Genomic DNA, 21,957 nt, shown 5'->3' on the forward strand with positions numbered 1-21,957 from the left:
GATGGAAAGGCAAAGAAGGCAATGAAGGTAAGAAAATTATAATTCTCTGCATCTCCCACGGAATGACTCTAAGGAATACTTACACTATAACTGATTATCTTATTTTCTAATAGGATGGGGTTCATGATATACCTGAAGATGCACAGGTAAGAAAAAAGAAAATTGAAATGATCTCAGAATCTGATTGACTTCAATACTGCTATTATTTCATTCATTGTATGACTACTGCTTTCTTTGTACAGCTGGAGACTGCTGAAAATTCATCAGTAATTATTATTCCGGAATGTAAACGATCTCATTCAGGCAAATACAGCATCACAGCCAAGAATAAAGCAGGACAAAAGACTGCAAATTGCAGAGTTAAAGTCATGGGTAAGAAAGGCTTTAAAAGTTATTATAGAATAAGAACAAATTATTTTAAACAAGATAGCACTGTTTACATTGTGATTTGCATCCAACAGATGTACCAGGGCCACCCAAAGATCTGAAAGTCAGTGACATCACAAGGGGCAGTTGCAGACTTTCATGGAAGATGCCAGATGACGACGGAGGAGACAGGATCAAAGGCTATGTTATTGAGAAGAGGACTATTGACGGAAAAGCTTGGACTAAAGTCAATCCCAACTGTGTAAGCACCTCATTTGTCGTCCCGGACCTCATCGCCGGACAGGAATATTTCTTCCGCGTGCGGGCAGAAAACCGTTTTGGTGTTGGTGCTCCCGCGGAAACGATTCAGAGGACCACTGCCAGAGACCCAATATGTAAGTTTTTAAGTCAAAGATTAAATTAGCTTCCTAATTGAAACCTGAAATGTATTGTTGTAAACGATTCATACTTTATTTTTAAAGATCCTCCTGATCCCCCTATTAAACTGAAGATTGGCCTTGTAACAAAGAACACCGTACACCTGTCATGGAAACCCCCAAAGAATGACGGGGGCTCCCCTGTCACCCACTATATTGTTGAGTGCCTTGCATGGGATCCTACTGGGACAAAGAAAGAAGCATGGAGACAGTGCAATAAGCGTGACGTGGAAGAACTGGAATTTACCGTGGAAGACCTCATCGAGGGTGGGGAATACGAATTCAGAGTCAAAGCCGTCAATGCTGCAGGAGTCAGCAAACCTTCAGCCACTGTTGGCCCCGTGATCGTCAAAGACCAGACATGTACGTACCAACATGTGATTGGAGAAGGTCCTCTTTATGGATGCCTTCCTAGATACTCAAAAATCCAAAATAAAAAGATGTGTCTGTGCATTGGAAGCTCCCATGGGTTGAGTCTGGACACGGGCCTGTTACCTAAACACTGAACTCCCACAGAATTATCACATTTCCTTACAGGTTACCTTTCCTTTACTAAAAGGAGATACTGTGTGGAGTTTCCTTACTCTGATTTTTCTCCACAGCAGGCTGTTTTACTTACCAAAAGATAAAACAGCTCCTCTGCATGCTCCTCAAAAGGGGCAAAAAGTAACCAGTTATTTTGTTAGCAACTGCCAGGGCCCATTTATATTCATAGTCAAGTCTCTTTCTACTTGAGAAAAAGAAACTTGTTCACATATCATGATAACCATGAATACTCTGATAACAACATCAAAGGAAATGACATTGAGTGTCCTTGAGTAAAGATTACATGGGTTTTATTAAAACTATATTGATTCTTCTCTGAGAAAAAGATACATCCATTTTAAGAGATAAAATATCCACAGAAATATGCTAATAATTCTTCCTGTAATTATTGTTACCATCTCTACTGCTGTGTGTGTGTTAGTTCTCTCTTCTAAACTTAGGAAAGTGGTAGTCACCAGCCACTTTGCATATTCTTATACTAAATTCATGAAAAAGGGAAAATTGCTCTGCCTCTACTAGCAGTTATATTTCTTAAAAGGAGAAGTCATCTCAGAACAAAATAGGTCCCTTCATTACTCTGAATAAATATTAGGGAATATCATAAAAGAACTCCCAAGCCTAAACTACTTACTACAGTTGCACTTCTTTCAGTATCTACAATCATAATGATGCCAGGTAAGAGACAGGCAATAGCTGATACATAGCTACATATAGATCAATAAAGGATGATGACCACCTATGCCTGTCCCCCAAACTGGTACAAATTAGCTGAAGACAGATCTGTTCTTTATGAATTCTATTCAATACGTCTGATCCTTTAGTGTTTTATGTTTCTAATGACAACATTTTTTTTTTTTAATAATCTAGGCCCACCTGCAATTGAGCTAAAAGAATTCATGGAGGTTGAAGAAGGAACTGATGTTAACATTGTGGCCAAAATTAAAGGTGTGCCATTTCCGACACTGACCTGGTTTAAAGCTCCTCCAAAGAAGCCTGATAACAAAGAACCCATTGTCTATGATACCCATGTCAACAAACTGGTGGTGGATGACACTTGCACCCTAGTGATCCCACAGTCTCGCAGGAGTGACACTGCCTTATACACCATCACAGCTGTGAATAATCTGGGAACAGCATCAAAGGAAATGAGACTGAATGTCCTTGGTAAGGATGACATGATTTTATTCAAACTACATGACTTTCTGTTCATAAACGTAATATTTGGTTTTAAGATCTTTCCCTTAAAAGCGTTTCTCTTTTAAAACCATTTTAGGTCGCCCTGGCCCTCCAGTGGGACCAATAAAGTTCGAATCTATTTCAGCAGATCAGATGACATTATCTTGGCTTCCACCTATAGACGATGGTGGGTCTAAGATTACAAACTATGTAATTGAGAAAAGAGAAGCTAACAGGAAGACATGGGTGCGTGTCTCCAGTGAGCCCAAAGAATGCACGTACACAATTCCCAAGTTGCTAGAAGGCCATGAGTATGTATTCCGAATCATGGCCCAGAATAAATACGGCATTGGGGAGCCTCTTGACAGCGAACCTGAAACAGCGAGAAACCTCTTCTGTAAGTATCACATAGTTCACATTCAAAGTCATTATTGTCTTTGTCTTTCATAATTTCTTATAAATCACTGTGATTTTTGTCACAGCTGTCCCAGGAGCACCAGATAAGCCAACAGTTAGCAGTGTGACTCGAAACTCCATGACTGTCAATTGGGAAGAGCCAGAATACGATGGAGGCTCTCCTGTGACCGGATATTGGCTAGAAATGAAAGACACCACTACAAAGAGATGGAAGAGAGTTAACCGAGATCCTATCAAAGCCATGACTTTGGGTGTTTCCTACAAAGTGACTGGTCTCATTGAAGGTTCTGATTATCAATTCCGGGTATATGCCATCAATGCTGCTGGTGTGGGGCCAGCAAGTCTGCCATCAGACCCAGCGACTGCTAGAGATCCAATTGGTAAGCCTTCAAACCATTCCTGTTTCTTTTTTCTTCCCAAAAGTACCATGGAAAAGTCAAGAATAATGTCTACTGGTTCTTTCCAGCACCTCCTGGCCCTCCATTTCCCAAAGTTACAGACTGGACTAAATCATCTGCGGATCTGGAGTGGTCTCCCCCACTAAAAGATGGTGGGTCCAGAGTAACAGGATATATCGTTGAATATAAAGAAGAAGGAAAAGAAGAATGGGAAAAGGTAGCTAAACTTGGCATGATGGGAATATACTGTAAATAAACTGAACATGTATAGTTATTCTCATTCTTACCTGTATTTTTTAAATTAAGAAATCAGAAAAATAGTTTAACTGATAATCCAGACATCTTATATCAAAAATTTAATCAAAATTTGTCCTTAAAACAATTATCCTTCAATTAAAAATAAATTTAATTATAAAAAACTTAAGTTTTATTATGATGAACCTTTTGGCTCTAAAGCTTAAAAAAGTAGAATAAGTACAGTACAGTTTTTTCAATCATTTGACAATATTGTAAAATATAATTGCTTCCATTCAGTATTTACCTATAATATCTGATCCATTAAACCTAAATTGACAATAATTTTCCCAAAGAGAGTGAAGACACTATTGTTACACTTTGGAAAGCTATTAAAAAACTACAGTAGTCCCCTTCTATCCCCAAGGGATACATTCTAAGACGCCCCCCCCCCCCAGTGGATGGTTGAAACCAAGAATTATACTGAGCGCTCTCTATATACTATGGTTTTTCTTATACTAATGGGCAGGTTATTGTTTAGGGGCTGCTGTTTGCTCAGTCATGTCCGACTCTTTATGATCCTATGGACTGTAGCCCACCAGGCTTCTCTGTCCATGGGATTTCCCAGACAAGAATACTGGAGGGGGTTGCCTTTTCCTTTCCAGATCTTCCTGACTCAGGGATTAAACCTGCGTCTCCTGCATTGGCACACGGATTCTTTACCACTGAGCCACCAGGGAAGCCAGATGGTTCACTTCCCAAGCAGAGATGGAGCAGGATGACCCAAGATATCATTATATTGCTCAGAATGGAACTCAGTTTAAAACTGATGAATTGTTTATTTATGGAAACTATTTTCCATTTAGTATTTTCAGATTCCCAATGACTTCTGTGGTAAATAAAACCACAGATAAGAAAGCATTACTGTATTCCAGGGGCTTCCCAGGTAGCACAGTGGTAAAGAACCCACTTCCTAGGCAGGAGACATGAGACAACGGGTTAGATCCTTAGGTTGGGAAGATGCCCTGGACGAGGAAAGGCAACCCCCTCCAGTATTCTTGCCTGGAAAATCCCATGGACAGAGGAGCCTGGCAGGCTACAGTCCATAAGGTCACAAAAAGTCAGACATAACTGAGCACGCATGTCACACACTGTATTCTAATTATAAAATGGCTGTGACTTTTCCCTAGGCTAAAGATAAAGAAGTGAGAGGAACAAAACTTGTTGTGACAGGATTGAAAGAAGGAGCATTCTACAAATTTAGAGTTAGAGCAGTCAACATTGCCGGCATTGGAGAACCTGGAGAAGTCACAGATGCCATTGAAATGAAGGACAGACTTGGTAATTACTGATGTTTCTATTGTTTTATCAATGTTTGCATTTTGGATTGGAAATGAAAGCAACTTACTATTTTTAAATTGTTTTCCAGAATTACCTGACCTTCAGTTAGATGCCAGCGTCAGAGATAGAATTGTGGTCCATGCTGGAGGGGTGATTCGGATCATCGCCTATGTCTCTGGAAAGCCTCCTCCAACTGTTACCTGGAACATGAATGAAAGAGCTTTACCTCAAGAGGCCACCATTGAGACCACAGCCATTAGCTCATCCATGGTCATCAAGAATTGCCAGAGGAGCCACCAAGGCGTCTATTCTCTTCTTGCTAAAAATGCAGCAGGGGAAAGAAAGAAGACAATTATCGTTGATGTATTAGGTAAAAACTCAGTTTGTCCACACATCTTTTAAAAATAACATTTTATTTCATCTACAAGAAAGATGTACTATTAAGAAAACTATATTACAAATATTTTGGAAAATAAGAAAAATTACCCACAATCCCGTTAACCTCTATTATTAGCATTTTTTTAAATTCCCTCCTTACTGTTTATCTAATATATACTTTAACATGGCTGTACTCCTACTATGAAGTCCTGTATGTTGCCTTTTTTGTATAGCATGCTACCATAAGCATTTACTGTATTATTATATAGTCTTTATAAAAGCAACTTTCCTGTAAATGTCCAAGAATGTTTAACAGTTTGCTAATAAGATTGACCATTTTTCACATCTAGGACCTGCTATTTATTATAATAATGCAAAAATCCCTTGGAAGCTGTCCACATGCTAATCAAAGAGAAGCATCATATTGGATTATCAATATTGCATTTCTAGTCCCTGAATATTGAGTTGAACTCTCTCTGACTGCTCTCTTCCAGTGATTTGCTCAGAAAGTGAAGCCTTCCCACTCAGATCTCTCTCTCAGCATGTCTCTAGGCTCAGCCATACTCCAAACACCCAGTTCTAATGTTAAAATAACCAGTTCTCTATTGAGCATAACTCATATTATGAAACTGGTTTATTAATGAAAATGGCATGAAGAAACAATCTCATTGAGCAATTCTTCTGTCCAATGGCTGTTACTTTACAAACTGGTGTATTTCCAGGTTAAACTGCAACTGTCTCACTGGTCATTCTGAGATTTGGGGTCTTCTGTGCTACTCAGATTCACTGATCACCCTGAAAAAATTCTCTCCCCCTTTTCCTTCTGGAGAGTAAACTAAACACAAAAAATAGTCATGCCGCTCCTCACCCTTCTCGCATCTCCCTCTGTGCACTTTCCTCCCAACATCACCCTCTTATCTGACTCACAAATTACTAAAAAAATTGTATATATGTGTGTGTATATATGTAAAGCTGTTCCATAAGTCTCCGTTAAAGCAGGGGCAATCAGTAACTACTGCAAACTTACTTTATTTTAAAATATGGTTGGATATAGACATCAGGAAAGAAAGGAAAAAATAAAAACCTCAATAAACACAAAATCTTGCTTTTTTCGTAACAGTATTTTTGTCTCCCTTTTAAAAACAGAGGGTAACAAATGTTGAGCCCTGTAGTTCATTGAAGTCAAACAACTAGAAACCTTCCCCTCTTATTTCTAGATGTACCAGGTCCTGTTGGAATACCATTCCTGGCTCACAACCTGACCAATGACTCCTGCAAGCTGACGTGGTTCTCACCAGAAGATGATGGGGGCTCTCCCATCACCAATTATGTAATTGAAAAGCGGGAAGCTGACCACAGAGCATGGACCCCAGTGACATACACAGTTACCCGACATAATGCTACCGTCCAGGGTCTCATTCAAGGAAAAGCCTACTTTTTCCGAATTGCAGCTGAAAATAGTATTGGCATGGGCCCATTTGTTGAGACCACAGATGCACTTGTCATAAGAGATCCAATCAGTAAGTAAAGTTTAAAACAGTTTCATCCTTAATCACTTCTTCACTCATTTAATCAAAGACTGCAGTGACAAAAGAGGTGTATAAATAAATGCCAAACATTTCTTTGATTTGACAAATACTGAGTATCTGATGTTGGTTCTATTTGAATGTGACTGTGAAAGACATTATGGGAATACATATTCCTCAGATCCTTCCATATAATACTGCACTTTTAAAATTTTCACTTAATGGCATAAACATGAAGTAGTTTACTAACTCTGAAACTACCAGCTCTGGAGAACTTTCCTGAATTATCTGGTCTCAATTAACCTCGATTTTGTCATCTGGAAATCAGAGTGTATTGGATCCCTTTTAGTTACTCATTTTATGTTGAGATCTCTTTTGTCACTTACCAAACAAATAGTTTAATGTTTAAATGCAATCCTCAGAAAGTAATATTTACCACATTCTCCTACATTTTTAACATTTGTCTCACTGTCACTCCACACTTGTAGCTGTACCAGAGCGTCCTGAAGACCTGGAAGTCAAAGAAGTTACCAAAGAGTCTGTCACTTTGACTTGGAATCCCCCTAAGTATGATGGCGGATCTGACATTATCAACTATGTCCTAGAAAGCCGTCTCATTGGAACTGAGAAGTTCCACAAAGTTACAAGTGACAACTTGATGAGCAGGAAATACACCGTGAAAGGCTTAAAAGAAGGTGATACCTACGAGTACCGTGTCAGTGCTGTCAATATTGTTGGGCAAGGCAAACCATCATTTTGCACCAAGCCAATCACTTGCAAGGATGAGCTGGGTATGTGTCAAATGCAGCGTACACTTTGAAAACTTGTACACACATACAGATTGACCGTAAGACATCAGTCAGACTGATTTGCCTTTATCATTATACATTTCAGCTCCTCCAACGCTTGACCTCGACTTCAGAGATAAGCTCACAATTCGAGTTGGTGAAGCTTTTGCCCTCACTGGCCGTTACTCAGGCAAACCAAAGCCTAAAGTTTCTTGGTTCAAAGATGAAGCTGATGTGCTGGAAGATGACCGCACTCATATAAAGACCACCCCGACGACACTTGCTCTAGAGAAGCTCAAGGCCAAGCGTTCAGATTCTGGCAAATACTCTGTGGTTGTGGAGAACAGTACAGGCTCCAGGAAGGGTGTCTGTCAAGTTAATGTTGTTGGTAAGTAATTTAGAAAGTATTAGAAACATTCTGTTCTTTCCGAAGCAGAAATGGAAATAACATTTTGTGCTGTGTTCTTTTTTTTTTTTTTTTCTTTTATTCAGACCGTCCTGGACCACCAGTAGGACCAGTTATTTTTGATGAGGTGACAAAAGATTACATGGTTATCTCTTGGAAGCCGCCTTTAGATGATGGAGGTAGTGAAATTACCAATTACATTATTGAGAAGAAGGAGGTGGGCAAAGACGTTTGGATGCCCGTGACATCTGCAAGTGCCAAAACAACATGCAAAGTTTCTAAACTGCTTGAAGGAAAAGATTATATTTTCCGGATACATGCTGAAAACCTGTATGGAATAAGTGATCCTCTGGTGTCTGACTCAATGAAAGCCAAAGATCGCTTCAGTATGCATCGTATTTCTTGTCAGTGATTTAATGTTTGCTGTTGTTAACAGGAAGAATTAAATGTCTAACACATTGTGCTAATGTTTGTTATAGGGGTTCCTGATGCACCTGACCAGCCAATCGTTACAGAAGTTACCAAAGACTCTGCATTAGTCTCCTGGAACCCGCCACATGATGGAGGAAAGCCCATCACAAACTACATCCTGGAAAAGAGAGAAACTATGTCTAAAATATGGGCTAGAGTTACCAAAGAGCCTATCCATCCATACACTAAATTTAGGGTTCCTGATCTTCTAGAGGGGTGTCACTATGAATTCCGGGTTTCTGCAGAAAATGAAATTGGTATTGGAGACCCAAGTCCACCATCCAAACCAGTCTTTGCTAAAGACCCAATTGGTATAGTACTAAAGCATTCTTTCAGCTTTCATTTTATCTGAGTTTGTTTCCAGCTGTATTCTAACTCTGTTTTGATTTTCTCTTTTATTCTGTAGCTAAACCAAGTCCACCTGTTAATCCTGAAGCAATAGATACAACATGTAATTCAGTCGATCTAACCTGGCAGCCACCACGTCGTGATGGTGGGAGCAAGATTCTGGGTTATATTGTTGAGTACCAGAAAGTTGGAGATGAAGAATGGAAAAGAGCCAATCACACTCCTGAGTCTTGTCCTGAAACTAACTATAAAGTCACCGGTCTTCGGGATGGTCAATCCTATAAGTTCAGAGTAATAGCAGTCAACGCAGCTGGCGAGTCAGATCCAGCTCATGTTCCTGAGCCAGTGCTAGTAAAAGACAGGCTCGGTGAGTACAGACATTCTCAGTTGCCTCTGCAAGGAAGACAGGTTTCATCGTCTATGCTTAACTGTAAAATACACAAACAAAGCAAATCTGAAAGTACCATTCTCTTTATTCTAGAACCCCCCGAGTTGATTCTTGATGCCAACATGGCAAGAGAACAACACATAAGGGTTGGTGATACTCTGAGGCTTAGTGCCATCATCAAAGGAGTGCCATTCCCAAAAGTAACCTGGAAAAAGGAAGACAGAGCGGCTCCAACTAAAGCAAGAATTGACGTTACTCCAGTTGGCAGCAAGCTTGAAATTCGTAATGCTGCCCATGAAGATGGTGGCATTTACTCCTTAACAGTGGAGAATCCAGCTGGTTCAAAAACTGTCTCAGTAAAAGTACTCGTATTAGGTAAGAATTTTAGTGCTTGTGATGGCCTTAATGCAATAACATATAAAAGTAACTCAATACGTTTTGAGTTCTTAGCTGGATTAAATCACTTACAATAACTGCATTGTTTAACACTTTTCAGATAAGCCTGGGCCACCTAGAGATCTGGAAGTCAGTGAAATAAGGAAAGATTCTTGTTACCTTACTTGGAAGGAACCCCTGGATGATGGTGGTTCTGTTATTACAAATTATGTGGTTGAGAGGAAAGATGTTGCCAGTACCGAGTGGTCACCTCTTTCAACTACATCAAAGAAAAAGAGTCACTTGGCTAAACATCTTAATGAAGGCAACCAGTATGTCTTCCGAGTTGCTGCTGAGAACCAGTATGGACGTGGTCCCTTTGTGGAAACACCTAAACCCATCAAAGCTGTGGATCCCCTACGTAAGTTGCTCTCTTTGGATACAAAAGTACTGTTTGACTGTCTTTGAGAATATTGTTTATTCATCATAACTTCTTCTGAAAAGATCCCCCAGGGCCACCCAAGAACCTACACCATGTGGATGTTGACAAGACTGAAGTCTCCCTTGTTTGGAATAAGCCAGACCGCGATGGTGGCTCTCCAATCACAGGATATTTGGTAGAATATCAGGAAGAGGGCACCCCAGACTGGATTAAGTTCAAGACCGTGACAAACTTAGCGTGTGTTGTTACTGGACTACAACAAGGGAAGACCTATAGATTCCGGGTAAAAGCTGAAAACATTGTGGGTCTTGGTCTCCCTGACACAACTATCCCAATAGAATGTCAAGAAAAACTAGGTAAATTTTAGATTGGCACTATTTTCCTTCTTTTTAAAATTATTCATGTTGTGATATTATCCATACTGTCAAAAGCAAAATCTAATTTCCTCATGTTTACTTTCCAGTGCCTCCATCTGTGGAGCTGGATGTGAAATTAATTGAAGGCCTTGTGGTAAAAGCCGGAACTACAGTCAGATTCCCTGCCATCATCAGAGGTGTGCCCATTCCTACTGCAAAGTGGACAACCGATGGGAATGAGATTAAAACAGATGAACACTATACGGTTGAAACTGACAACTTCTCATCAGTACTCACCATTAAGAACTGCTTAAGGAAAGACACTGGGGAATACCAGATCACAGTGTCCAATGCAGCCGGCACCAAAACAGTAGCCGTACATCTTACTGTCCTTGATGTTCCTGGCCCACCAACAGGCCCTATTAATATACTGGAAGTTACCCCTGAATATATGACTATATCATGGCTACCACCTAAGGATGATGGAGGAAGCCCTGTGATAAATTACATTGTTGAGAAAAAAGACACAAAGAAAGATACATGGGGTGTGGTCTCTTCAGGTAGCAGCAAGACAAAGTTGAAAGTCCCACACCTGCAAAAGGGATATGAATATGTCTTCCGAGTGAAAGCAGAGAATAAGATTGGTATTGGCCCTCCTCTTGACTCTGTACCTACTGTTGCTAAACATAAATTTAGTCCTCCATCTCCTCCTGGTAAACCAGTGGTTACTGACATTACTGAAAACGCTGCAACAGTGGCATGGACCCTGCCAAAATCTGATGGTGGGAGTCCAATAACTGGTTACTATCTGGAGCGTCGAGAAGTAACAGGCAAATGGGTACGAGTCAACAAAACTCCTTTAGCGGACCTGAAGTTCAGAGTAACTGGACTCTATGAGGGAAATACATATGAGTTTAGAGTGTTTGCCGAGAATCTTGCAGGACTAAGCGGTCCATCCCCAAGTTCTGATCCAATAAAAGCTTGCCGGCCCATCAAACCACCTGGACCACCTATTAATCCTAAGCTGAAAGACAAGACCAGAGAATCAGCTGATCTGGTATGGACAAAGCCTCTCAGCGATGGTGGTAGCCCCATTCTGGGCTATGTTGTAGAATGTCAGAAAGCTGGGACAACACAGTGGGACAGGATTAACAAAGATGAACTCATTAGGCAGTGTGCCTTTAGGGTACCTGGACTCATAGAAGGAAATGAGTACAGATTCCGTATAAAGGCAGCTAACATTGTGGGAGAGGGAGAGCCACGTGAACTAGCAGAATCTGTAATTGCAAAGGACATCCTTCATCCTCCAGAAGTAGAACTTGATGTAACCTGCCGTGATGTCATCACCGTCAGAGTGGGCCAGACTATCCGCATTCTTGCTCGGGTCAAAGGCAGACCTGAACCAGACATAACTTGGTCCAAGGAAGGCAAAGCATTGGTCCGAGATAAGCGGGTTAACATCATTCACGAACTACCTCGTGTTGAGTTGCAAATTAAAGAAGCTGTTAGAGCTGATCATGGCAAGTACATCATCTCAGCCAAGAACAGCAGTGGACATGCCCAAGGTTTTGCTATCGTTAATGTCCTTGACAGGCCTGGGCCTTGCCAGAACTTAAAGGTCACCAATGTAACCAAAGAGAACTGTACAATTTCTTGGGAAAACCCACTAGACAATGGTGGCTCAGAAATAACAAACTTTATAGTGGAATATCGCAAACCAAATCAGAAAGGCTGGTCAATTGTCGCCTCAGATGTCACTAAGCGATTAATCAAGGCCAACCTCTTAGCCAACAACGAATACTATTTCCGAGTTTGTGCAGAGAATAAAGTAGGTGTTGGGCCAACCATTGAAACCAAAACTCCAATTCTGGCTATTAACCCTATTGATAGACCAGGGGAGCCTGAAAACCTTCATATTGCAGATAAAGGAAAGACATTTGTCTATCTAAAATGGAGGCGGCCTGATTATGATGGTGGTAGCCCAAATCTATCATATCATGTTGAAAGGAGGCTGAAGGGCGCTGCTGATTGGGAAAGAGTGCATAAAGGAAGCATTAAAGAAACCCACTACATGGTTGACAAATGTGTGGAAAACCAGATTTATGAGTTCAGAGTGCAAACAAAGAATGAAGGTGGGGAAAGTGACTGGGTAAAGACAGAGGAAGTTGTTGTGAAGGAAGACTTACAGAAACCAGTACTCGACCTGAAGTTAAGTGGTGTGCTCACTGTCAAAGCAGGAGACACCATTCGACTTGAGGCAGGTGTTAGAGGCAAACCGTTTCCAGAAGTTTCCTGGACCAAGGACAAAGATGCTACAGACTTAACAAGATCACCAAGGGTCAAGATTGACACCAGTGGTGATTCGTCTAAATTCTCTCTCACTAAAGCAAAGCGAAGTGATGGTGGTAAATACGTAGTTACAGCAACTAACACAGCTGGCAGTTTTGTGGCCTTTGCCACCGTGAATGTTTTAGATAAGCCTGGTCCTGTAAGGAATCTGAAAATTACTGATGTGTGTAGTGACAGGTGTTCTCTTCGCTGGGATCCACCGGAGGATGATGGTGGCTGTGAGATCCAAAATTATATTTTAGAAAAATGTGAGAGCAAGAGAATGGTTTGGTCCACCTTTTCCTCTACTATCTTGACACCTGGTACTACAGTAACACGTCTCATAGAAGGAAATGAATATATCTTCAGAGTCCGTGCAGAAAATAAAATAGGCACAGGGCCTCCAACAGAAACTAAGCCAGTCATTGCAAAAACCAAATATGATAAACCTGGTCGCCCTGATCCTCCAGAAGTCACTAAAGTAAGCAAAGAGGAGATGACCGTGGTTTGGGCGCCACCTGAATATGATGGTGGAAAGTCCATCACAGGATACTATTTGGAGAAAAAGGAAAAACATTCAACGCGATGGGTCCCTGTCAACAAGAGTGCAATTCCCGAGAGACGTCTAAAAGTACAGAATCTCCTTCCAGGACATGAGTATCAGTTCCGTGTCAAGGCAGAAAATGAAGTTGGAATTGGAGAACCAAGTTTGCCATCAAGACCAGTGGTGGCAAAAGACCCCATAGGTATGATGTTCTTGTTTTTCTCTGGTATTATATCAACTCTTAATCTCAAACGCAGAGGTATTAGACAAGTAAGTTAAATCCACAACATCAAAACTTTATCATAGCCAGTATTTTTCCAAATAGATCTTTTACCAAATCACCTAAAATGTACGAACAACGGTAGATTCTAAATTTACAAAGGAACATAAGGAGGACTTAGTTAGCAATTGAGAAATTGAATGTACTATCTGTGGTTAATTAAGAATAGACTGTATAAAATTATACATTAACATATCACTAATTGTGGTTAACCATGTGTAAATTTATTCTTACACAATTTACTTTCAGAACCACCTGGTCCACCAACCAATCTCAAAGTGGTTGATACAACCAAAAGTTCCATAACTCTTGGGTGGGGAAAACCAGTGTATGATGGTGGTGCACCGATCATTGGCTATGTTGTGGAAATGAGACCTAAAAAAGCAGACATGTCACCGGATGAAGGCTGGAAAAGGTGCAATGCTGCAGCGCAACTTGTCCGCATGGAATTCACTGTGACCAGCTTGGATGAAAACCAGGAATATGAGTTCAGGGTTTGTGCCCAAAACCAAGTTGGCATCGGGCGCCCTGCAGAACTAAAGGATGCTATTAAACCTAAAGAAATCCTAGGTGAGGCCCTAGGTTATCACTTGGTTCACTGTTTCACTTCTCACGTGACTTCCCCACATTCTGAAGTCAACTAATGGCCTTTGTGTCATTTGTAGAACCTCCAGAGATTGACTTGGATGCCAGCATGAGAAAACTGGTCACCGTGAGGGCAGGATGCCCCATCCGACTATTTGCCATCGTGAGAGGGCGACCAGCCCCTAAGGTCACCTGGAGAAAAGTGGGTATTGATAATGTGGTCAGAAAGGGACAGGTCGATTTGGTTGACACCATGGCCTTCCTCGTCATCCCCAATTCTACACGTGACGACTCAGGAAAATACTCCTTGACGCTTGTGAACCCAGCGGGAGAAAAGGCCGTGTTTGTGAATGTCAGAGTATTAGGTGGGTGGTGAACAACTGTCTTCCTCCCCTTCAGAAACTCCTTAGTTAATCAGGAGGCTGAGGGAACTCATATGTCTAATCTTGTGGTTCTTTACAGACACCCCTGGGCCCGTGTCTGATTTAAAAGTCTCGGATGTCACTAAAACATCGTGCCACATTTCCTGGGCCCCTCCCGAGAATGATGGCGGGAGCCAGGTGACACATTATATCGTGGAGAAACGTGAGGCCGAGAGAAAGACATGGGCGACAGTCACCCCAGAAGTGAAGAAAACGAGCTTCCACGTCACCAATCTTGTCCCTGGGACAGAGTATTTCTTCAGAGTGACTGCTGTCAACGAGTATGGCCCTGGTGTCCCAACAGATGTCCCCAAACCAGTGCTTGCGACAGACCCTCTAAGTAAGTCACATCCTTTCTCCCCTCTTAACCCCAGTCCCCGATTTCAATCAAGTCAAGACACAAACACTTACCAAATACCAAAACCCTAAAGGGCTTTAACTCGTAGAAACCTACACAGCACAAAAAAATATCTCACTCACTCACTGAAGACTTCTGATCTGCCTCCTCGAGTACTTTTTACTTTCAACAGCCCGAACCACCTTTCCCACATAACTTTGAAGCAGGTGGCATATGAAAACATTGATGTATATTACAAAGGGATGGATTTGGCGACCTGGACAGTTTTTTCTTAATCATGTTTTTCTTCCAGGTGAGCCGGATCCCCCCAGGAAACTCGAGGTTACTGAAATGACAAAGAACAGCGCTGTATTAGCCTGGTTACCACCCCTGCGTGACGGAGGCGCTAAAATCGACGGCTACATCGTTAGTTACAGGGAAGAGGAGCAGCCTGCAGATCGCTGGACAGAGTACTCAGTGGTGAAAGACCTCAGCCTGGTAGTCACTGGCCTCAAGGAAGGGAAGAAATACAAATTTAGAGTAGCGGCCAGAAATGCCGTGGGAGTCAGTTTGCCGAGAGAAGCTGAAGGCGTGTACGAAGCCAAAGAACAGCTATGTACGTGGACACTGAGTCATTTTTATCATGTGATAAAAGTTTACAAGAATTTTCTTTTGACATGGAGACATTTACCCCTGAAGAATCTAATTCCATAAATACCTGAAATATAGGAGAGAATAGTGGTTTTAAAACATTTGCACCCACAACACATGGTAAAACAACTTAAATCATGACACAGCACACACAGACATATATATAACCTTAAAAAGAAGTTTCTTAGAGCAACACCCATCCTTATTATGTATGCTGGACTCTGGTATTTTCAATTCAATCTCATTCTTTTTAAAAAGTATTAGCAGTGATGCAAACATCACCTGGAACCTGCTAATGGGTTATTATTCACCACTTGAAAAACACTAGTATAGTTCCTCATTAGAGGAAATTTAACCTCCCCACAAAATTAATGTATCTTCATCTTACTTTCAGTGCCACCCAAGATCCTCATGCCAGAGCAGATTACTATCAAAGCTGGGAAGAAACTCCGAATCGAAGCCCATGTGTATGGAAAGCCTAATCCGGTCTGTAAATGGAAAAAAGGAGAAGATGACGTTGTCACGTCCAGCCACCTGGCTGTGCATAAAGCAGAGAATTCTTCAGTTCTGATCATAAAAGATGTTACTAGGAAAGACAGCGGTTACTATAGCCTCACTGCAGAGAACAGTTCTGGGACAGACACTCAGAAAATCAAAGTCATCGTCATGGGTAGGTTCAGCATTAGACAAACAGCCATCCACATGTGAAGATCAGAAGCATTTTTTCCAGTCCCAGTCCTGTCCTTACCTTTCTCTCCTCTCGGTTCACGCAGACGCTCCTGGACCCCCGCAGCCTCCGTTTGACATTTCTGACATAGACGCCGATGCCTGCTCCCTGTCCTGGCACATTCCTCTGGAGGATGGAGGCAGTAACATCACCAATTACATCGTGGAGAAGTGTGACGTGAGCCGAGGTGACTGGGTGACAGCTCTAGCTTCAGTGACAAAAACTTCCTGCAGGGTTGGAAAACTGATCCCAGGCCAAGAGTACATCTTCCGGGTCCGTGCAGAGAATCGATTTGGCATTTCAGAGCCTCTTACATCTCCGAAGATGGTGGCTAAGTTCCCATTTGGTATGTTCCTTTTAGGACGAAAAACTGAACTGTTTTCTTTCTCATTTGTTACTTAGGCTAGAAACTGACATCTCCCTGGTTTTCATCTCCAGGTGTTCCAAGTGAACCCAAGAACGCACGCGTCACTAAAGTCAACAAAGACTGCATCTTTGTGGCATGGGACAGACCCGACAGCGATGGAGGCAGCCCCATTACTGGCTACCTGATTGAACGCAAAGAAAGAAACAGTTTGCTCTGGGTGAAAGCCAATGACACCCCTGTCCGGTCAACTGAATATCCCTGTGCTGGCCTGGTAGAAGGCCTTGAGTATTCATTCAGAATCTATGCCCTAAACAAAGCTGGATCCAGCCCACCCAGCAAACCAACTGAATATGTGACTGCAAGAACTCCAGTTGGTGAGTAATTTTTTTTTTTTAAGTATTATGAGGACACATTTAAATCTTAGCATCTCTAAATGTTACTATTTCCATTCAGGAATATGTTCTGGGTGATACAGTGAAATAGAACATTTCTGCTGTTAAGACAAATGCTGAGAATATCTCTTTTGGTTCTAGATCCTCCTGGCAAGCCTGAAGTCATTGATGTTTCCAAGAGTACTGTATCTCTTGTCTGGGCTCGTCCTAAGCATGATGGGGGCAGCAAAATTATTGGCTATTTCGTAGAAGCTTGCAAACTTCCTGGTGATCAGTGGATACGGTGTAATACTTCACCTCACCAGATTCCCCAGGAAGAGTTCACAGTGACTGGCTTAGAAGAGAATGCTCAGTATCAATTCAGAGCAATTGCCAAGACCGCAGTAAATATTAGCCAACCTTCTGAACCTTCCGATCCAGTGACTATCATGGCAGAAAGTGGTAAGATTCTGTTGGACATTCTAGGCAAAGGAAGACATCACTCATAATATATGTTTCCCCTAATAAAAAACTAAATCTACATCTATGAAAATAAGGACAAATAAAATGATAGGTACTTTGTATACAGACATTAAAAATTATGATTATAGAGAATAACATGTTAAACTAAAAAGATAGCGAACTGTGAAGACCACATACTTTTAACCATACACATGCACAGAAAGATGCCCCCCAAAAATGCACCAAAATGATAAGAGTGAAGCTTTCAGGATGCTGGGATGATGAGTAATATCTTTACTTTTTTCTTTATACTGTCAGCATTATCAAATTTTGGCATTAAACTTGCATTTCTTTTATAATGAATAGTTACTTTAAGAAAATCCCATCTTGAAAAAGATAGCCTATTTATTTCTCACTTTTACAAATAAGCATTATATAATATAGCTTTGCATATATTAAATCCCTTTATCTTACTTCTTTCCAGTACCTCCCAGGATAGAGCTGAGCGTGGCTATGAAATCTTTGCTTACCGTGAAAGCTGGAACCAACGTTTGCCTGGATGCTACAGTTTTTGGCAAACCGAAGCCCACAGTCTCTTGGAAGAAGGATGGCACACTGCTGAAACCATCGGAAGGGATCAAGATGGCCATGAAGCGGAACCTGTGCACCCTGGAGCTGTTCAGCGTGACCCGGAAAGACTCAGGGGACTACACCATCACTGCTGAAAACCCAAGTGGCTCCAAATCAGCCACTATCAAGCTCAAAGTGTTAGGTAACTAAAGCATTTCACTAGACTCTCAGGCTTCACATTGGTTAATGTGATGTCATAGAATTTACAAAATAACATGTGAGAAAAGATACCTAACTTGATGTTTCTTTTGTCATCATGGAATTATTCTCAACACAGAACAGTAGTGTTTTACAGCTGAAAAGACCATTAGAGATCACATATTCCAGATATATAAATTTAGATATGAGGAAATTAAAATCTGGAGAAAAGTAACTTCCAAGGTCATACAGGAAGTTAATGATAGTATAAAGACAGCAGCCCAGGTCTCCAGTCCTCCACTCTGTTCATCCCCTATTTCATATGTTTGGGTGAAAGACTTAACTTTTCTTTCGTATCCTTTCAGATAAACCAGGTCCTCCAGCATCTGTTAAAATCAACAAAATGTATTCGGATCGTGCAATGCTTTCTTGGGAACCTCCTCTTGAAGATGGAGGCTCAGAAATCACCAACTACATTGTTGACAAACGTGAAACGAGCAGACCCAACTGGGCGCAAGTCTCTGCTACCGTGCCCATCACCAGCTGCAGTGTGGAGAAGCTGATAGAGGGCCACGAGTATCAGTTCCGAATTTGTGCTGAAAATAAATACGGAGTGGGTGACCCGATCTTAACTGAGCCAGCAATTGCCAAAAACCCATACGGTAAGAACGTTTTCCTGCAGTTTTTCATTCTGCTTTTTAAATATTACCTTTTAGACCAGGACATAAACCTGCCGGTTAATCTCTGCAGACCCTCCCGGACGATGTGACCCCCCTGTTATTAGCAACGTAACCAAAGACCACATGACAGTCAGCTGGAAGCCTCCAGCAGATGACGGTGGCTCCCCCATCACCGGCTATTTAGTTGAAAAGCGGGAAACCCATGCAGTTAACTGGACTAAAGTCAACAGAAAACCTGTGATAGAAAGAACAATAAAAGCAACAGGTCTCCAAGAAGGCACAGAATATGAGTTCCGAGTTATAGCCATCAACAAGGCTGGACCAGGCAAACCCAGTGATGCCTCCAAAGCTGTTTATGCCCAAGATCCTCTGTGTAAGTTTTCATGGAAGAGTCCCACAGATGTGTGATAATCAGCATTCAACAACTGGGAATGAGGTCTGCATGAAATTTTTCTATTATTATCCTCAGATCCTCCTGGACCACCAGCTTTCCCCAAAGTATATGACACAACCCGGAGCTCTGTGAGTCTAACGTGGGGCAAGCCAGCCTATGACGGTGGCAGTCCTATCATTGGTTACCTTGTTGAAGTAAAACGAGCTGATTCAGATAACTGGGTGAGGTGCAATTTACCACAGAAGCTCCAGAAAACCCGCTTTGAGGTTACCGGCCTAATGGAAAACACAGAATACCAGTTCCGCGTGTATGCCGTTAATAAGATCGGATACAGCGACCCCAGTGATGTGCCAGACAAACACTGTCCCAAGGACATTTTAAGTAAGTATTACCAGGAGAAATATACAGAACTCTTTTCATCAGTCATACTGTAAGGAGGAATATATAGAACTCCTCTATGTAGATTAATTTATTTACAAGTTTTAGGGTTGGTAACTCTAGAAGTATGTTGTAGGAGGGCTGGGTTGGTACTTTATGGTACTGTATAACAAGCCAATGGAAGGCAAGGTGATTTGTGGTTTTGAAATGCTTTTCTTACTTACCTGAGAATTTCCTGTCTTCAAAAGATTATGGAATATAGAGATTTTATTGAGAATAAAAAGTTGTTTGTTTTTTTTTTAAACTAAGTAGTGAGCTATTTTGGAGAAGGAAATGGCAACCCACTCCAGTATTCTTGCCTAGAAAATCCTGTGGACAGAGGAGCCTGGTGGGCTGCTGTCCATGGGGTTGCACAGAGTCTGACACAACTGAAGCGACTTAGCAGCAGCAGCAGTGAGCTATTTATCATTCTTAGGTTTTTATTTTCTCTTCCAATCCACCCCTCTCCATCTTAATTTCTTTTCCCACCATTTCTTCTTCACTTATTCTCCCTAATCAATGCTCCTATTGCTTTGAATTACACTCCACCCACTGTGTACTTTTCTTCCTACAATGAAACAAAGAAAGCCAGAGTGTACAGCAGAGTGCTTTCACTGGAAGAAAGCCCCAAATCAGTCATCTACTTGTAATATACAGAGAGTTTAAGAGTATGTAAGGTTCATGAGATAAGGAGATGCAGATCCTCCAGGGAAAACGTGGGCTGGCCCATAGGATACTAGAAAATAGAAAGGTCAATAATTGCTACAGAGTCTTAAGATAGTTGGCAAAAGTTCTGAGGATTATATTAAGGATTTTTTTAAGAACTAGAAATCAGAAACATATTTTAGGAGTTATCAGGCCAGTCCTTGGAAATACACATTACTCTAACTTTCTTCACTCCAACTTAAACAGTTCCACCTGAGGGAGAACTTGATGCTGATTTGAGGAAGACACTCATATTGCGTGCTGGAGTTACCATGAGACTGTATGTGCCAGTAAAAGGACGTCCACCTCCCAAGATAACTTGGTCTAAACCAAATGTCAATCTAAGAGAAAGGGTTGGACTGGACATAAAGTCCACTGACTTTGACACCTTCTTGCGCTGTGAAAAGGTGAACAAATATGATGCAGGAAAATACATCTTGACTCTGGAGAACAGCTGTGGTAAAAAGGAATATACCATTGTAGTGAAAGTGCTTGGTAAGTCTACATGGAAAAACAATCTATATATGTTTAAAATGCAGCCAATGTGTTTTTCAGGTATTCATTTCTTATTTACCCACTATTTATTCAGATACTCCCGGGCCACCCGTCAACGTGACTGTCAAAGAAATATCCAAAGATTCTGCTTATATTACTTGGGATCCTCCCATTATTGACGGTGGAAGCCCCATCATAAACTATGTGGTAGAAAAGCGTGATGCAGAGAGGAAGTCCTGGTCTACTGTGACAACAGAGTGCTCAAAAACAAGCTTCAGAGTATCTAACCTGGAAGAGGGAAAATCCTACTTCTTCAGGGTGTTTGCTGAAAACGAGTATGGCATTGGTGATCCTGGTGAGACACGCGATGCTGTCAAAGCTTCTGGTAAGCAAATGAAGCTACCACCCCATCATTCTGAGTCACACCTTACCTTGGTTTTCTGGGGCTTGGACTCATCATTTGTCCTTTGCTTTAGAAACCCCTGGACCAGTGGTGGACCTGAAGGTGACCTCTGTCACCAAGTCATCTTGTAGCATAGGCTGGAAGAAGCCTCGCAGCGATGGCGGAAGTCGAATCATTGGATATGTCGTTGATTTCCTGACTGAAGAAAATAAGTGGCAACGCGTCATGAAATCATTAAGCTTACAGTACACCACAAAAGACTTGACTGAAGGGAAGGAATATACCTTCCGAGTGAGCGCTGAGAATGAAAATGGAGAAGGCACCCCAAGTGAAATCACTGCTGTGGCAAAGGATGATGTCGGTAAGCCCTTAGCTATCATCTCCATTTTCCCTTTGTCATCAAAAGTGCACTCTTGGGACTTCCCTGGCAGTCCAGTGATTAAGACTTTGCCTTCCACTACATGGGGTTCTCAAATTCAATCCCTGGTCGGGGAGTTAAGATCCTACATGCCTCATGGCCAAAAAACCAAAGCATAAAACAGAAATAACCTTGTAACAAATTCAATAGAGACTTTTAAAATGCTCCATATAAAAAACTAAAAGTGCTCTTGAGCCCTATTCCTGGGCT

The 21,957-nt window shown here is 41.5% G+C and overlaps 1 protein-coding gene and 1 long non-coding RNA gene across 51 annotated transcripts in view; one reads left to right on the forward strand and one right to left on the reverse strand.

Moving 5' to 3' along the window:
- Positions 1-21,957, forward strand: part of TTN (titin) — a 276,354-nt gene that overhangs the window by 200,862 nt on the left and 53,535 nt on the right. For all 50 annotated transcript variants that reach the window (XM_070798610.1, XM_070798811.1, XM_070798618.1 and 47 more), the window contains 36 exons: positions 1-27; positions 114-146; positions 243-372; positions 462-761; positions 849-1,166; positions 2,217-2,513; positions 2,623-2,922; positions 3,008-3,322; positions 3,409-3,557; positions 4,765-4,915; positions 5,004-5,285; positions 6,511-6,813; positions 7,308-7,610; positions 7,714-7,995; positions 8,100-8,399; positions 8,493-8,795; positions 8,891-9,199; positions 9,314-9,595; positions 9,717-10,016; positions 10,100-10,393; positions 10,501-13,467; positions 13,795-14,115; positions 14,211-14,495; positions 14,593-14,892; positions 15,203-15,505; positions 15,935-16,210; positions 16,314-16,613; positions 16,706-17,008; positions 17,168-17,467; positions 17,952-18,239; positions 18,601-18,897; positions 18,986-19,288; positions 19,385-19,690; positions 20,639-20,926; positions 21,021-21,311; positions 21,403-21,690. The exon at positions 1-27 is cut by the window's left edge and continues 122 nt beyond it. In XM_070798610.1, coding sequence (XP_070654711.1) covers positions 1-27; positions 114-146; positions 243-372; positions 462-761; positions 849-1,166; positions 2,217-2,513; positions 2,623-2,922; positions 3,008-3,322; positions 3,409-3,557; positions 4,765-4,915; positions 5,004-5,285; positions 6,511-6,813; positions 7,308-7,610; positions 7,714-7,995; positions 8,100-8,399; positions 8,493-8,795; positions 8,891-9,199; positions 9,314-9,595; positions 9,717-10,016; positions 10,100-10,393; positions 10,501-13,467; positions 13,795-14,115; positions 14,211-14,495; positions 14,593-14,892; positions 15,203-15,505; positions 15,935-16,210; positions 16,314-16,613; positions 16,706-17,008; positions 17,168-17,467; positions 17,952-18,239; positions 18,601-18,897; positions 18,986-19,288; positions 19,385-19,690; positions 20,639-20,926; positions 21,021-21,311; positions 21,403-21,690 — 12,394 coding nt within the window. The remainder of the gene's footprint in view (positions 28-113; positions 147-242; positions 373-461; positions 762-848; positions 1,167-2,216; positions 2,514-2,622; positions 2,923-3,007; positions 3,323-3,408; positions 3,558-4,764; positions 4,916-5,003; positions 5,286-6,510; positions 6,814-7,307; positions 7,611-7,713; positions 7,996-8,099; positions 8,400-8,492; positions 8,796-8,890; positions 9,200-9,313; positions 9,596-9,716; positions 10,017-10,099; positions 10,394-10,500; positions 13,468-13,794; positions 14,116-14,210; positions 14,496-14,592; positions 14,893-15,202; positions 15,506-15,934; positions 16,211-16,313; positions 16,614-16,705; positions 17,009-17,167; positions 17,468-17,951; positions 18,240-18,600; positions 18,898-18,985; positions 19,289-19,384; positions 19,691-20,638; positions 20,927-21,020; positions 21,312-21,402; positions 21,691-21,957) is intronic.
- The window catches only part of LOC139185806 (uncharacterized), a 59,279-nt gene that overhangs the window by 36,832 nt on the left and 490 nt on the right, over positions 1-21,957 (reverse strand). The window contains exon 3 of the long non-coding RNA XR_011569328.1: positions 1-21,528. This exon is cut by the window's left edge and continues 36,832 nt beyond it. This is a non-coding gene — a long non-coding RNA (uncharacterized lncRNA). The remainder of the gene's footprint in view (positions 21,529-21,957) is intronic.

The sequence above is a fragment of the Bos indicus genome, chromosome 2 (assembly GCF_029378745.1).
Source record: "Bos indicus isolate NIAB-ARS_2022 breed Sahiwal x Tharparkar chromosome 2, NIAB-ARS_B.indTharparkar_mat_pri_1.0, whole genome shotgun sequence".
Lineage (NCBI taxonomy): Eukaryota > Metazoa > Chordata > Mammalia > Artiodactyla > Bovidae > Bos > Bos indicus.